We start from the raw sequence: 16,327 nt of genomic DNA on the forward strand, positions 1-16,327 counted from the left end.
AGCGCCCGGCCCTGCTCCCAAAGGGAATTCTGCTTCGTATTTCTCGCTTAAAACTGAGGATTCGGAGTCCTTAACTTATGGTTTATTGCTTTGAGTTTGTAGCTGATGGTTTATTGCTCAGAGGTTCTAGTTTATCACTGTAGTAATAAAATGAGCCGCGAGCAGTTACCCACCATGGGGCTCCTGTAGCACCTAATGGCTTGTTGTGATCACAGGATCCGACTGGTTGGGGTGGGAAGGGACCTTAAAGCCCCCCCAGTGCCACCCCCTGGCCTGGGCAGGGACACCTCCCACCACACCAGGTTGCTCCAAGCCCCCTCCAACCTGCCCTTGGGAGCGGGTCCAGAGAAGGGCAACAAAGATGGTGAGGGGTCTGGAGAATAAGTCTTATGAGGAGAGGCTGAGGGAACTGGGGTTATTCAGCCTGGAGAAGAGGAGGCTGAGGGGAGACCTTATTGCTCTCTGCAACTCCCTGAAAGGAGGGTGTAGAGAGATGGGGGTCGGTCTCTTTTCTCAAGTCCCAGGCAACAGGACAAGAGGAAATGGCCTCAAGTTGCACCAGGGGAGGTTCAGGCTGGATATTAGGAAAAATTTTGTCACTGAAAGGGTTCTCAGCCCTTGGAATGGGCTGCCCAGGGAGGTGGTTGAGGCCCCATCCCTGGAGGTGTTCAAAAGCCGGGTTGATGTAGTGCTGGGAGGTCTGGTTTAGTGATGATGCTCCTTGTTTGTTGTGCGGGTGTCTATTTTTGTCAAAGTGAGGTTGACGGTTGGACAAGATGATCTTTAAGGTCCCTTCCAACCTGGAAGATTCTGTGATTCTGTGAGATTCTGTGTGTGTCTCCCCAGAGCGGGACAGAGGGGCACAATCCCCCCCCTCCCCTCAGGCTCTACCCCCCCACCCCAACTCCCCTCAGGCGCTGGGGCCCCGCCCTGCGCGGGAAGCGGGGGGGTCGCAATGCGCATGCGCGGTGCCGCTGCCGCCGTTGCCGCCCGCCGCCGCCGTCCCGTCGTGCCCCGCGCGCAGGCAGGGGGGCGGGCTCTCCTCCACACAAAGGCGCAGCGCTGGGAAAATGGCGGCCACGGCGGCGGTAGCGGCGGCTTCGGAAAACGCCGGCGGTAAAATGGAGGAGCCGGCGGCGGGGGCGGCAGCAGCAGCGGCCTCCGCGGCGGCGACGGCAGCAGCGGCGGCTCCGCCACCGCCTAACGGGGCAGGCGGTGCCGGGGATGCGCCACCCAAGAGGTAGGGTGGCCGCCGGTGTGGGCCGCGCCGCCGCCTGGGCCTGCCGCGCCGCGTGCGGCCTTCGCCGGCCCGGCCTCAGCCCGGCCGAGGGGGGACCTGGGGCCGCCGCCGCTCCTCTGAGGAGACCGGGACTGGGCTCAGGGTCGCTACCGCGGCGAGGGCCGCTTCTCGGCTCCAGGCGCGGCCCGGTAGGCCGGACAGGGCCTACCCGCTGCGGCGTGGAGGTTGGCGGGCGCGCAGCCGCCTCGGGAAGGCGCGTCCCGGGGCTCCCGCCGTCTGAGGCCGGAGCGGGGAAGGAGCCGGTCCCTCGGCCTGGTGCTTTGTGCACCGCGCAGACCCCGCTGTAGGTCGACCAGGGGGATTTTTGCCTATCCCGCTAAGGAAGCGTTTCTCCTGGGCCTTAGTGGAGAACTTAAAACTTCCCCTAGAGGTATAGGGTGTGCCGGCGGGGTGGGGTTTGATGTGCGAAGTCAATTACTTTTAATTGTGTCAATGATAGGTTGTAAGAGTTGGGTGTTTCTCAGACAGTCGTCTCTAATATTCTTGCAACATTTGGAGTAAGGTATGCTCCGTTTGGTGGTTGATGACTTCCCTCTGGAGCACGTTAGGAACAGGAGAGTCAAACGCCTGGAGAGTGAGGGCTTGAAGGTGATGGCAGGTGCTAAGTCAGGGTTGCGTGTCTGATGTCAGTAGAATGTTACAGAAACTTAAAAAAAAAAAAATCTACAGGAAATATATTAAGGTAAAAGGTCCATAAATGTGGGGATGATAAGCAGGAAAAGTTTGAGGTGCTTGTCACTTTGCTATGCTGATGCTAACCTTGCTTTGGAAAATTCCATCATTAGCAAAGCTTTTTTTTTAATGCCAAATCTGTGGAATAAAGAACACTTTTTCTTCTGTTAATTTCTGGCCGCAGGCCTTAAACGCTGTGGAGATAAGAATCGGCATTTTGAACCTCACGTTCTGTGAGTAATGTTTCAGACGTGAGGTGAGATGTGTTTATCTGCTCTTCCTGAGGTGTGTTCTGTAGTCGTGTGTCAGCCAAGTTGCCGGTCGCTGCAGGCTGTTGTGCCCAGGCATGTTGCATAGCTGCAGCCTGACCCAGAGCTGACAAATCTGAAGAACAGAGGCCAGCTTGATGGTCTGTAGTTAATTGGAGATAATACGGATATGGTGAAGAGATGGTGATGTGTCTCAATTTGAAAAACCACTCTCATCTGCCTCTGCTGCCTGAGTTTGTGGATTGTGTTTCACATGATCGGGAAGGAAGTCACCTTTTTTGGGGGGGAAAAAAGTCCATATCTATTTTTTTTCCAACACAAAACAATGAAACTGTGCTTATTGCAACTAAAAAATTATCTATATATGTGACTCTTTCTGAAAAATTATCTATATATGTGACTCTTTCTGTCTGTGTCCTGCCAGGCAGGAACAGATGTGCCTGTTCAGGAGTGGAAATAATCCTGATTCTGGAGGGTGGGGGTCCCAGTCCCACCATGGCACCCAATACAGCAACAGGGCTAGGGAAGGATCTTTCCCATCATATTCTCTCCTTCTCATGTTGGGTATTTGTTGCATTGAAGATGTTCATGTCTTAAGATTCTGTTTATACCTCAAAGCTTGCTCATGGTAACTGTAGCAGAGCAGGCAGCTCTAGATAATAATGTAATCAGTAATTTGTCTTATATGGGTAGACGATTTATTCCTGGAATTATAAGTAGAAATGTCTACTTTGTTCTGATTTTTTTTTTTTTTCCCCTGACCTTCTTTATAATTGGAGTTTCTCCAGAGAGCTTATCTTTTTATCTAGGTGCAATTCTGTGTGCAATATCGACCTCCATGTGGCAAAGCTGACACAGCCACAGCGATGAGTGCCAACGTTCACGTGAACGTATTTTCAGCTGGGCTGGGGGAAAGAGGGATCTGTCTGTCCTAGATCTTGATTCTTAGCAATTTCTGGTACACTTTTTGGGCCTAGGTGCCACATTTATGAAGTCTTGCAGAGGAATGTGCATAATAGTTTGTTTCTTTGGGGGAAATAAGAGCTTCTCTTTCAGTTCCTCCTTCTACACACATCACAAACGGGATAATTTTTCCTTAATCTTTATAAAGCATTTCAGTTCTGTAACCCAAGGGAAAAAAAAAAAAAACAAAACAGAGAAGATGAAGTATCTTCTGAAAGTAACTACTTGGGTGTATTATTTTTTGTGGATCTTGTGTTAGCCTTGGTGGAAATGGATCATAGTTACTTAGAGTGGATTCTTACTGGGATGGGCAAAGCTGCTGGGGGAATTTTATCCCACCTGCATTTCCAACTTAGGGATACTCTCAGGTGGGGTTGGTGTATTTTAGAGGTGATGTGGGGCTCCTTCCTTCCTGCTGTCTAGAACTCTTTTAAAAGAAACCCTCCATGCTCAGCTGTTCCCCTACTTGGTAACCACATCTTTTAAGTGATCTCTGTGGACCTGGGCTTGTCTGTGCTTGTCCTTTTGGTGTGTGAAACCCATGGAGGTGGGGTCTGAAAACCCATATAAGGAAAAAGAAAAACCACAAAACTTTGCAGCTAAAGTAGTTCCCTTGACATTTCTTTTGACCTGGCTGAATTTGTTAAGAAAAGGACTATTTTCTAGGCTAATGCTTGCCTTTAATGGCAGGTGCTGTGGCTTTGAGTTCTTCACAGATTTATCAAAGCTTGAGGTGTTTTTAAGCTGCCAGATTGCAAAAAATATCTGCATCGTACCACATTACTTCAAAGCATGTTATACAGCGGTTCAACCCAGAGGAAATGTAAATAGTTCCAGTTTGAGGAGTAACTATAAAAAAAAAATGGGTGTAGCTTTTAGCATAAGTGCTAAATTTTGTGTTATTTCTTCAGCCAAACAGAAGTTAAGGTGTTCAAAGGATTGCCCTACTTTGAATCTATTTTTGGGTTTTTAATTACTTCTTTACTCAAGAAACTTTAAAAAAGTTCAGTGAGGGGAAGTCTAAAAAGGAAATTTTTTAATGAAATAAATGTTGGACGTAACTAAAGCACGCTTTTTTTTTTTATGGACCTCTTTTCCATACTGGCCATACGTAGAGCTGTATCTATAAAGTATAATATTTTTGTGTGGTTTTCAGCCTTGTGGCTGAAAAAGCAGAGGCTGCTATGTAATAAAAATAGGGGAACCCACTCAAATGTAGAATCTTGGCCCTTGTGGCCAAGAAGGCCAATGGCACCAGCAACAGTGTCACCAGGAGGTGGAGGGAGGTCATCCTGCCCCTCTGCTCTGCCCTGGGGAGGCCACAGCTGGAGCACTGGGACCAGTGCTGGGCTCCCCAGTTCCAGAAGGACAGGGAACTGCTGAGAGGGGACAGCAGAGGGCTACAAAGATGATGAGGGGCTGAGGGACTTTGGGTCTTTTTAGTCTGGAGAAGAGAAGGCTGAGGGGGGATCTGACCAACACCTATAAATACTGAAAGGGTGGGTGTCAGGAGGATGGGGCCAGGCTTTTTTCAGTGGTGCCCAGGGACAGGACAAGAGGAAACGGGCACAAACTTGACCATGGGAAGTTCCATCTAAACATGAGGAGGAACTTCTTTCCTGTGAGGGTGGCAGAGCCCTGGCAGAGGCTGCCCAGGGAGGTGGTGGAGTCTCCTTCTCTGGAGACATTCAAACCCCACCTGGACACTTTCCTGTGGGACCTGCTTTGGGTGGACCTGCTCTGGCAGGGGGTTGGAGGAGATGAGGAGATGATCTCCAGAGGTCCCTTCCAACCCCAGATCATTCTGTGATCTGCAGACTTGTTTCTTTTATTTTCCCCGTGGGCTGTTGTATCTGACCAGTGATTGAAATGGTTCGACAGGAATGGACAGTGTTGGTGCAGGAGTGTGTTCACATCAGAGCCAGAATTTCTGGTGTGGCCTGGACTCTGCAGGGCTGCGTAGGTTTTAAGTTGAGCAAAAGCTCGGTCTATGTACAGATAAGTTTTAGAAACTTTAACAGATTTTTTGTCTAACATGTTCTCAGATGCATTTCTGCTTCCTCTCAACCAGCACAAATCAAACAATGAGATTAACTGAATTAGTTAAGGAAATCATGTCAGGCTGAAGTATTTCAGTCTGCTGGGTTGGGTTTTTTTTACCATATTGTAATGTAGGGGCATTTGTGTCCTGTTAAAACCTGATGGTCATCTAGATTAGTTGAGAAATGGTCTTAATTTCTAATTTTTTTTAATTTTTGACGTGTTAGAGCTGGTATTCTAAAATAGTTAAAAGAACTATTCAGTATGTTTTCTGCAGTGCACAGAGGCTTTGAATTTGTGTCATCTAAAACCTGTATTAATTTGAGGAGGAAAAAAAAAATGGTGTTAGGTAAGAGTCGTTGACCTGATAGTTAGACATGGGATTATTTTGTTCAGGTTCCTCTAGTGTAAGACTACAAATATGATGGGCCAATGTATCATTTGACTTAAAAGGTGTTTAATTAGTATAGTGTGCTAAGGGGAAAAGTAGGATGGGCATCTGGTTGGGAGCATCTTGAGATGGAGCAAGGCTTGGTCGGATTAAAGAGTTTATGAGATGGAAAACTTTGGTCAAGTTGGATAAATGTGGGAGGAAGTAGTGGGGTTTGATGTCAGAAGTTGTCTGCTGTTAGGAAATCTTTGTTACAATACACCATGTAGTGCTGGTACTGTGTGTACCAGCTTTGGTTGAAAGGTGTAATGATTTACAAATAATGTGAATGGATGAAAGTTTGCAAGTTTTGATTTGGTTTTAAGAATGTAACAAGTGTTGTTCCAAAAGGTGGTATGACGTTGATCAAATGCCAGAGTAGTTAACGTGTGTGATCTTTCTTTGCTTGCAGTGAAGGTGAACGACCAAGCCAAAATGAAAAAAGAAAAGAGAAAAGTGTCAAAAGAGGAGGAAATCGCTTTGAGCCATATGCTAATCCTGCTAAGAGATACCGAGCTTTTATTACAAATATTCCCTTTGATGTGAAGTGGCAGTCTCTGAAAGACCTGGTCAAAGAGAAAGGTAATGTACAACTCAGGTGGCCAAGTGATGTCTGTCATCTTACTTGTGGCTGACTTTGTTTGTAAACTTAAGACTTGAAGTTCTGGGTGGACCCTAGTGACACCAGTTTTGTAAAAGGTCTGCTTGAAGCCTTTTTTGGGGATTGCACAACACCTGCTCCCTGGCAGCCTTCCAGGTGGATGGTTCCTTCACAGGCATGTTGGCATACAGCTCCTAGTGCTTCATCGGAGATTTAAAAGAGGATTTTTTTTCTTAGGGGGGAAAAAAAAAGAGGCTTTTATCAGATTTTAGCCTTGTCATGCAACAAAACTTTCTCAAGCATTTTAATGTCTTTTGGGTAATAAAGGTAGTGTGTGTATATAGAGCTGTGTCCCCAAACTTTGTAGTGATTTGTGCTTAGGTAAAGATCCATACTGCCATTTGAGAGCAGTGAAATGTATTTAAGGGTGACCTGCAAAAAAGAAAAAATTGGGTTTGTGCTTTGGCATGTGCTGCAACATGGTTAGGGCTTTGGAAATCAGGTTTGTGGTGTTTCCCCCTCCCTACTTCTATTTAACTGTCCCATGTGAATGGGAGCTGGCTTAGTTTGTTGACCATGGCATCTTCTTCATCTGTGGAAGAAGCTGAAGAAATTGAGCAGATTGTCCTCAGGTGGTGACAAGTGTAAATGTAGTGTTATTTCTTTAATAACCTGGCTTAGTAGTTTTCAAGTCACCTTGGAAATGCAGCGGAGTGGCAAGAAAATACTTGGCTTCTCCATCATAAAAAAATCTCAAAAGACGTTAAGAATAATTGATACAACTCTTGTGGGTCACTTCTAAAATACATAGCATCAGTCATAAATGTCTTGCAAAATAGTGATCAGTGTTCACTTGTGTTTGAACTGTTAAAAAAAATCTCAAAACATGTTAAGAATAATTGATACAACTCTTGTGGGTCACTTCTAAAATACATAGCATCAGTCATAAATGTCTTGCAAAATAGTGATCAGTGTTCACTTGTGTTTGAACTGGGTGAGGAATTATAGTCGATGTGTTCATAAGGTGTGGCCTAACGAATGGGAAAACAAATTTCCAAAGGGTTTTAAAATGTTTGTCTTTGGAGGCAAAATGGAACTGAGTCTGCGTAACGAACTTCAGGACTGTAGCCCTGGGAAACTTCCCTAATTAGAGGCTGGGAAACGTTAATGCTTGAGATTAGTAATGGTTTTCTGTAATATGAAGAATTACGGTCTTGAAGACTGATTGAACAGGCTCTAATTAGGAATGATCCCTTGCCTTAAACTATGCTTTCGCTTTGCTACACCAGATAGGTTGGTTAATAGGAGTATCTGTATGTGTAGATGTCTAATTTTAAGCACTGTGTTGAATTCCCTTCCAAGTGTCTTGTGGTTTCTCTCCAGTTCACGTGGATGGAAAAGGCCGGTGTGAGATTGTTTCCTGCCTTGCTGTTCAGCTGCTCATTCCAGCAGATACTCCTAGGGGAACATTGAAACCTCTCCCTTCTGTCTGCAGGGCTTGTTATGCTAAGCACGGAGAAGCCTTGTTCTTGGTTTTTGGGACTGCTTGTTAAACTCCCAACAGTTTAGATTTGCCGTTGAGTTGCGATTCATTCTAATTAGTCACTGACTTCTACCAAATTGGTGCTCTGGTGCTGTGCTTGAACTCGCTCAATCGGTATTTCTCCATACAAGGCATAGTAGTTCCAAGAACCAGGAATGTGACCGTGTGTGGGGGGAAAAAAACAAAACTAAACGTTAGAATTCTTGGTTCGTAAGTGTAAGAATTACAGGCCAAACGGTCAAGGTTTTGGGAGCACGTGAAGCAGATCTGTACCCAAAGGGTAACCATAGGTGTTTCATGGCTGCTCCATCGCTTGGCAGTCGTGAAGACGTGAGCTGGTGGCAGCGCTGGCAGAGCAGGTTCTGGACGTAGGAGGAGTTCACCTCCGTCGGCTGGTTTGCGTCAGTAAGTATGGGTTAGGAGCCACGAGCTTTGGAGGTTCTGCTCGTATTTCTGCACCCTGGTTTTTTCAGACGCGTACATCTCAAGTCTTCTAAAGGTGACATCTCTCTCAAGAGTAATGCCTTGGTTCAGTCATTTCAGTGTATTTGTTGGTGAAGCTCAATTACAGGTATGCAGTATGACGTACTTATTAAAGACATTAAAAAAATGTTCTTGTTTGACACTCCCTTGGATTGGCTGACAAACACAAGGTTCTACTAAACTGATGTAATCAGCATTGATAACTGGCAATTGGTGAATGGCTTCAGGAGAAGATTGAGGCAGCAGTTCTTCAGCATGTAAGTGGAGTCTAAATGTGAACATGATTGAATGCTAAATAGCTGTCTTAATCTGGCCCCCCAACAAATGGCTCTGTCTTCGGGAGAAAAATGGTAATGCTTCATGGCAGCTGGCATAAGTGAGGTGATACCATGTGATAAAAAAGAATTGTATTTGAATTGGAGATATCTATTGGTTCCTTTAGGAAATACAGAATTTTGTATTTGAATTCTTTTTCCTGACTGCAGTACCAAGATGCCATGCAGTAGGAGGAGAAAGATTAGCTGGAGTGTGGGGCAGGCATGCTTGAATCTTCATATGGAAACCTGGATGTGTGAAAAGATGTGAGGAAAAAGAAGCAACAAAGCTTCCCCAGCTTAAATTTTGAAGAAGAGCAGCTGCTAAACTTTGTGCTGCCTTCTTTCTTGCTCCATCTCTGGAAGTTTTGGAACCTTTGTGGCCATCTAAAGATGTAACTCATGCCCTCCTGCTCTTATATTTGATCCCAGATTTTTTACTTTGGTACTAACAGCTGTTATTCCAGTACCTGAAGGCGGGTGTTACTGGAGAGTCCCCTGGGTTACAGTGCCCAAGAGTCTGTCGCTGTGTGCTCTCAGGCCAAAGTTTTAGGTGGGCAAAGAGAAAAGGATGAATAAACAGTTCAACACTTGACTTCCTCCCCCTTAATTCAGTAGATGTGCTAATGAGTTGCTCTGTTTTCATTGGCCTTAACTGCCTTTTCAAAGAGGCACTGCCCATTGGTACATACGAGCTTTTTCACTTCATCTTCCCTGCCTGGACTCTTGGAGTCAAAATAACCCATTATTTTTTTTCTGGGTTCCCTAGTGCAAAAGTGAGAATTCCCTTCCCCTACTGTAAAAGAATAGCTTGTGAGCTCTTCTCTGTCTCTGCTTTGGGAAGAATGCTTGTCTTCTCCCCTTTTTACAACAGCTTTGTACGTGTATAAAGTGTGTTTCTCTTCTCCCCAGCTCAAGCCTCCCATGTAACTTCTTAGAGGTTGCCTGTTCTGAGCTTTAAACACTTAAATGAAAGAGGAGCTGTGATTAATTCTGAATTGCCTCACATTGAAAGTACAAAGCTTTCGATGGCAGGGTCCTCTTGAATCAGTCACATTGCTTGTAATTCTTTACTTCAGAAGATGATGGGACATCTGTCTCGCTTTGATAATGTCCAGAGGCTTCCTGCTGTATTTAGTATTTAGTTTTGACCCCCGAGGCCAAAGAAATCACTGTGATATAGAGCATTTACCTCTTTCTTTTTTTTTTTTTCAGTTTCTGTGCTTCTGCTCTTGCTGAGACTTGCCCCTCTGCACCTGTTTCAGTTTCTGTGCTTTTGCTCTTGCTGAGACTTGCCCCTCTGCACCTTTTGTGCCTTTCAGAGCTTCTTGACTTGTTGCTACCTATTAAAATCATATTGCTCAACTTTATAATCTTCAAAGTTGATGTGTATGTTTGAGCTGGTTATCCCAGTTACTTCCCAGATGTGTCTTTAGGGCTGGGTGAATCCATCCAAGCCATGCCTCGATTTATTTACTGCATGGATGTGCTTATCTGAGCTTCCTGAAGGGTCATTGGGGAGCACCTGAGTGCTGAGAGCCCAACCTGGCTTCAACATCTTAATTGGGGTGGGGGCGAAGGAATGACTGTAATAAGTAATGTTGGAGAATCCTTTGGCTTCTATTTTTGGTTATTGCAGTGATTTCTGCCTCAGTCTCACTTTAGGAGATGCTGAGCTTCTGAACTCTCTCAAGTGTGAAGTTTAAAAAGATAAATAAATCCGTCTGCTCTAAGTTGAGTCTTAAAGACACCACGGGGAATTTGTTTCTTAATTATCCTTCCCTTGACTTAGAGCTAGGGTTTTCTGGAAATCTTATCTCCCTTCAGAGGCTGACCTGGTAATAAACTTGAGTTCCTTAACTAACAGTCTCTTGTGCTTAAAAGAAATTTCTTCACTCGTGGGTAGAAGAGATGTTTCCTGAAAAAAGCCAACTGTTCTTTAGCAGAAAGAAAACCTGCTGGGATCGTTGTGCATTTCTTTTGCCCTCTGAAGCAGGTTTAGTCCGTGGATACTTGCTGTCAGTACTTTTCTGTGGCTTAATGGCCTGTGTGCTGTTGTAGCCCCCCCCTTGTCTGCTATTTAGCTTCTTCCCAGATGTTCTGAGACACTGTGGCTTGGGGTCTAGAAAAAAGCCAAATAAAATGTTACCCAGAATAAGTTCTTAAAAAAAATTTCCTTTGCCAGCCTCAAACAGTAGTTTCCTGGAAGAAGTGTCGTGTTGAATCCTTCTACATCTTTTTCAAGTGGGAAAAAAAAATAATGCATTTTTAGTGCAGTTGTTTTGTGCTCTGGACTTGGTGTCTCCTGGATACTGAGCTGTTACACTATTTGTGTTGTTCCTCTTCCACCCTGCTGTTTTTTTGAATTTGGCTCTTCAGGAAGTTCAGATGTCCTTTGAAGGAAAACAGGTATTTCAAGATGTATATTTAGTTATTTATAAAGGTGTTTATAAGGCTTGAATGTGAAGCCCTGAGCAAAATTGGCACATTATAGATTTTCCAAGTGACAAACAATTGCTGGTGTGATGGACTCCCGGAAATCTTGTGGTTCAGAGATTTGTTAAAAGAGTAACTGTTAAATGGTTTTCAATACGTTATGTTCAAGCTTGGCAAACTTCTTTGGAAGTGTTTGTGTGGATCTGAAGTAAGAATTGTAGCTGAATTCGATCAGTGGTTGGGAGAGGAGAGAGCCCCCGACCCAGGGGCTCGTTAGTGTTATTAGGAGCAAAGTCACAGACTAATCTGGGACTTCTGGGTGAAACGGAGTGGTTTGGTATCGTAGGTAACCTGGGAATGTGTTGTCTTACTCCTAAATTGTTGAATCACATTTGCATTCTTGATCAAAGCTTGGTTGGACTCTGGCTGCTGCTGTTGAGATGGATGGCTTCAGAATGGCTTGGTAATGCTCAATATTTGGACTCAAGTGCATGGCCACCGTCTGCCACCAAGGACTAGTCCAGGAGGGGTGTTTACAGTGCGGCCCCTTTCACTGTGGAAACAATTCCATGCACTACATGATCTCATACTGTTCAGGTTATAGGATGGAATTGATTTTTTAGGCTTTATATCAAGAAATATTGTTTAGATGGTGAAGCTGTGTGTAGTAATTGAACACACTGATCTGCCTTGTCCCTTTCAAAGGGACTTTTAACCCTCTACCAGCCTCAAACACTATCCTCATAAAAACCTGAATACATCAGAGTTTATTCTGTCTTAGTAAGTGTTCTTTGGCTGGAATGCTCATATCGCTAAATTATTCTTTTAAATAAGATATGGTGATTTAAAACAAAAAAAAGGCAGTGATTTCATTAAGCATTCCTTTGCTTATAACTTTGAGAGAGACCTTTCAGGATGTTTTAATGATACTAGATGTCCTATCAATGACTGGTCCTGTGGGAGGTCAGGCTGAACACCTCTTCTTCTCTGTCCCTTGCCAAGAGGTAGACTCTGGAGTGTGAGACTCCAGTTCTGGCTCAAAGGTGTGCCATCAGCATCTTAAGCTTAAAAACGGTGACTTCTAAAACTTGAAAAAAAGTAAAAAAAAAAAAACAACCCCTTTTATTTGATGATTCTTCTGTATGCCAGTCACTTCAAAGGCAGCAGCCATTTCGGTAGTGGTATTCTGGAGGTACACGATATGGTTATGTGGTCTTGAAAGGCAATCCTAATCTTGTGAGGAAAGGTGCAGATGTTTTCCAGTGTGTTTTGCCTTTTACTGGTTTTTTGTCTCGAGGGCAAACATGGCAGACTATTTAATACTACTTACAGAAGCTTAAAAAATGGACTTTATTTTATTGTGGCTTAACAAACAGCTAAAAACCGTCTTGAGGGCAAACGTGGCAGACTATTTAATACTACTTATAGAAGCTTAAAAAATGGACTTTATTGTGGCTTAACAAACAGCTAAAAACCTGCTGAAATAAATCACAGGCGGTCGATGATCTCTTGCTCTCTTGGTTCAGTCTGCCTCCCCTTTTGGAAGTTTCTGTTTAAATCCAGAGAAAAGCAAATAACTATTCAAGTTGTGGACTTTGGAGACAAGATTGAAGGGAAGGAAACTTGTTCTTGCAGACTTTCCCATGGGTTTGGATTGCCTCAAGTAACGAGTGGGTACTAAAGATCAAGGAAACTGATATTGTGGAAATAGCTGGCTTTTGAAGCGGAGGAAAATCAAGAACGTGTTTAACTCTTTTTAAAACTTTACTGCATACCTGTAATTGTCCAGTTTTGTGGTCTAGAGAACATGGAGTGTTTCTGGGCTTTCTTATAAGGCAGAGGCTCCATACACGGTTGTTGATTGTTCTAAATTCCCATTGTTTTCTTGGCTTTTCTCCCTTGGTATATGTGTCGTCTGGAATCTGATTTGTAGTTGGTGAGGTAACATACGTGGAGCTCTTAATGGACGCTGAAGGAAAGTCAAGGGTAAGTGTTTGAGAGATTTCTTCTGTGGATTTTCTACATGACAAATGTAACTGTATGGTGGCGTGGAACGAAATGAAGTCAGGAAGGCAGAGAGCGTGTATGTTTAGCGGCTATAACGTAGGGTGGCTTAGAGCTGGTTTTTAGGGTGGGGAGGAGGTGGGATGGGGCCTCGTAAGCAGCGTTAGGGTGGTCTTCCACTGTGTTCAGTTGGTGTTGGCTGTTTGAATGAGCCCCGGACCCCAGCAGTATGTATAGTGGTATGGAATAGTAAGGTAATCCTTGCGTTTTGGAAAACGTCACCGTAGTGGTTTGCGGAATTTGTAAGGCCAGTGTGCAAAAGCAGGTTCTGTAAACTACACCTCCTGTGCCAGTCAACAGCAGTCAATTCTAAAATGTAAATGTATATTGCCTTCATAGGTACTTAAGTCCTTTAGTCCAGTGTCTTATAGGGAAAAATAAGTCGTAGGTGCACATTAGCTGTACTGAAGGGCATGGATTTAGGGTGAGAGGATACGGCAAGGGTGTCGCTGTACGACAGGGAAGGACAGGTCCCGTGAGGCGTGTGGCATTTCTCTTGGAGAATCGGGCCTTAGTTCTGGTGGTTAGAACTTGTGAAACAGTTTAATCCTGTTAACACATACGAAATTATATCTTATGGATATTGAAGGCTTTATTGAAGTATTGAAGGCTTTATTGGGTAAGATTACATTTATTTTCGCTATTAGGGCTAACTAATGTGATTTGACTTTTTTTAAAAAAAAAGTGTTTTTGTGTGTTTTGTGCTTTTACTTACTTTATTTCTTCTTTCTTCCCTCCTCTCCTTCCTGTTACTCGCCCGTGAAATCGTCTCGTCAGGGATGCGCGTAAGTTCACTTCTGAATTTATAGCAAGAAATAAGGAAACTCTTCAAAAAATAAGCAAATGTTCTTAGATGTCTTGTATCCCCACAGTGTTGTTGAATTCAAGATGGAAGAAAGCATGAAAAAGGCTGCAGAGGTTTTGAACAAGCATAGTCTTGGTGGAAGACCATTGAAAGTGAAAGAAGTAAGACGTGCATCTGTTCTTTCAGTATGTTGAATTTGAAGGTGAAGGGGTAGTTCTTGACTCATTTGCAGATAAGAATAATTTACAAAAGGCAGGACTCAACAGGGTTAAATTAAAAAAAAAAAGACAGGCAACTTTTTTTTTTTTTACCATTCACCATTTAGTGCAGAACTTGAGTTTGAATGTGATTATCAAGACTAAATTTTTACCATCACCATTTAGTGCAGAATTTGAGTTTGAATGTGATTATCAAGACTAAATGTGGTTTAAATACCAGGTGCTGGTGGCAACAATGCAGAGCTTGGACAAAGCAAGAGTTTGGCTTTAACTGCAGGTGTAGTTTCTTGTTTAGTGATTTGAAGGAGAAACCTGCATAAGCATTGCTTGTTCTTGACTGCCTTCCCTTTTTAATTCTGCATCGTGATGAATGTTTTCTACTAACAATTCCATAGAGTAAGCTGGCTTCTGAAATACTACAAAGGTTTATTTCCATTTTAATGGCTTTGGTATTGTCAACCAGTGCGACATGCGTTGAAGGTTCAATTAAATAAATCAAATAAATAAAAAGGGACTGACTTTAGCACTGATTCTTCACCTTAGGGTACGTGAGCTGTGTCCTTGGCTAAGTGGGCTTGGTGCTCTGCCCATGTAATGGTGAGGAGTAAAGGACATTTTGGCTAAGTGGGCTTGGTGCTCTGTCGTGCCCTGCCCATGTAATGGTGAGGAGTAAAGGACATTTGTGTGAGTGTGAGACAGGAAATGTGTGCAGAAGCTCTGCCCTCTGCAACCCGCTCCTTGCTGTGGTCTGAGGAGTGTTTGGGAAGAAGGATGGGGACAGCACTTCTTAAACCTCACAGAGCAATGAGTTCTTGGAGCAGCAGCCTGCTCCTGGGCACGAGCCATCTTCTGGCACTGTTGACCTCTCGCTGCCCGTTAAAGGAAGGAAGAGGTGAAGTGGAAGATTAGAAAAGCTTAGTTGTACCTGGGCTTCACCAGTTAGTGGCTTCTCTAGGGGGAACCTTGGAAGAAAACCCTAGTGACATTTCTGGGTTGGTTTTCCTGTTAATGATTGATACACCATTAGTACTGGAAGTCAGATTGCCCTTTGGTACCAGTCCATGAGAATAAGTGGTTGTAATTTGCCCAACTCTTCATGAAACTGTTGTCACAGAATATTTCTGCCCGTGTGACAGAACAGAAGCGATACTTAAATCGATGAAGAAGCATTTTACCAGTATTAGGGGCTTTAGCCACTTACCCCAGCCAAGAGCCCCAGTTTGACTGTGTGGCATGAATTAAGTTCTGGTGGATGACCATCAGCATCAGTTTTGCCAACTGGCTGGCACATACCTCTCCTTGGTGGCTGTGTCACTGCAGGGGAGCATGAAGGCCTTCCAGTGCCATCATAAACATAGCAGAATAGATAAAGCTCTTTGCCTGATGAGAAGGCTTTAGTTTGTATGACAACCACCCCTGGCTGTCTATTGGAGCTCATCTTGTTTTAAGCAATACATTATTTTAATAGTGAAATAAGAAATTTAATTCACTTTAATGTGTTCTCCACCTCAGACTACTCTGATTTTCTGTAGCTGAAATAATCATGTGAAAGCTACCTTTCTCCTGTTTTCAAAATATCCTATTGTTTAGTCTGAAAATTCAGATCAAGATTCAAATTAATTCAAATAGCTTTTATTTTTAAAACATCTGCATTTCTGATGAATTAATTCTATTTGACATTTCACTTTCTTCAGCAGTTGTGCAGTGCTGGTGCATTTTGCTCACTGAATACAGACATTTCCAACTGAAGTCACATAAATTCACCTTGTGTCGTGAAGGTGCTCGCCTTCGCTTTCAGTATAAAGTGAAGTGACAAGAATTAATCTTATTTACTTCCTTGAATTCTTCATCCTATGCTTCATGTTCTCTAGCATGAGAGATTATGTAGTAATAGGGGGATACATTAAAAGAGTTTTTTTGGGGGTTAGAAAGCTGGTGTGGGGGTAGAAGAAGAAAAAAAAGTACTACCCAAAGCAATCTTCTTGAAATATTATATAGTTTATCTTGTATTGTAAAGAAATCCAAGTGCAAGGTAAAGGAATTGGTGCGTTGTTTTGAAGATGCCAAGAGTTAGCTGGCATTTGTCTTCCCAGACCTCTCCAGTGCTATTCTGGGTTTATCTGTTCTAATTGGTATTGAATCCCTTTCAGAATCAGGGGAAATGCATGAGTCGGAATAACTTGAAGGGT

General features: G+C 43.7%; 1 protein-coding gene across 8 annotated transcripts in view; it reads left to right on the plus strand.

Moving 5' to 3' along the window:
- The first annotated feature begins 1,064 nt into the window (after positions 1–1,064).
- HNRNPM (heterogeneous nuclear ribonucleoprotein M) overlaps positions 1,065–16,327 on the plus strand; it is a 38,205-nt gene continuing 22,942 nt past the window's right edge. Inside the window, exons 1-5 of one of the 8 annotated variants that reach the window (XM_014949678.1) lie at positions 1,065–1,240; positions 6,087–6,256; positions 12,985–13,037; positions 13,893–13,900; positions 13,988–14,105. In XM_014949678.1, coding sequence (XP_014805164.1) covers positions 1,071–1,240; positions 6,087–6,256; positions 12,985–13,037; positions 13,893–13,900; positions 13,988–14,105 — 519 coding nt within the window. In that variant the 5' untranslated portion in view covers positions 1,065–1,070. Of the gene's footprint in view, positions 1,241–6,086; positions 6,257–12,984; positions 13,038–13,892; positions 13,901–13,987; positions 14,106–16,327 lie in introns of those variants that run through there. The other 7 variants (XM_014949674.1, XM_014949672.1, XM_014949676.1 and 4 more) reach the window with 7 other exon arrangements.

Source organism: Calidris pugnax, unplaced genomic scaffold, assembly GCF_001431845.1.
Source record: "Calidris pugnax isolate Ruff unplaced genomic scaffold, ASM143184v1 scaffold173, whole genome shotgun sequence".
Taxonomy (NCBI): domain Eukaryota; kingdom Metazoa; phylum Chordata; class Aves; order Charadriiformes; family Scolopacidae; genus Calidris; species Calidris pugnax.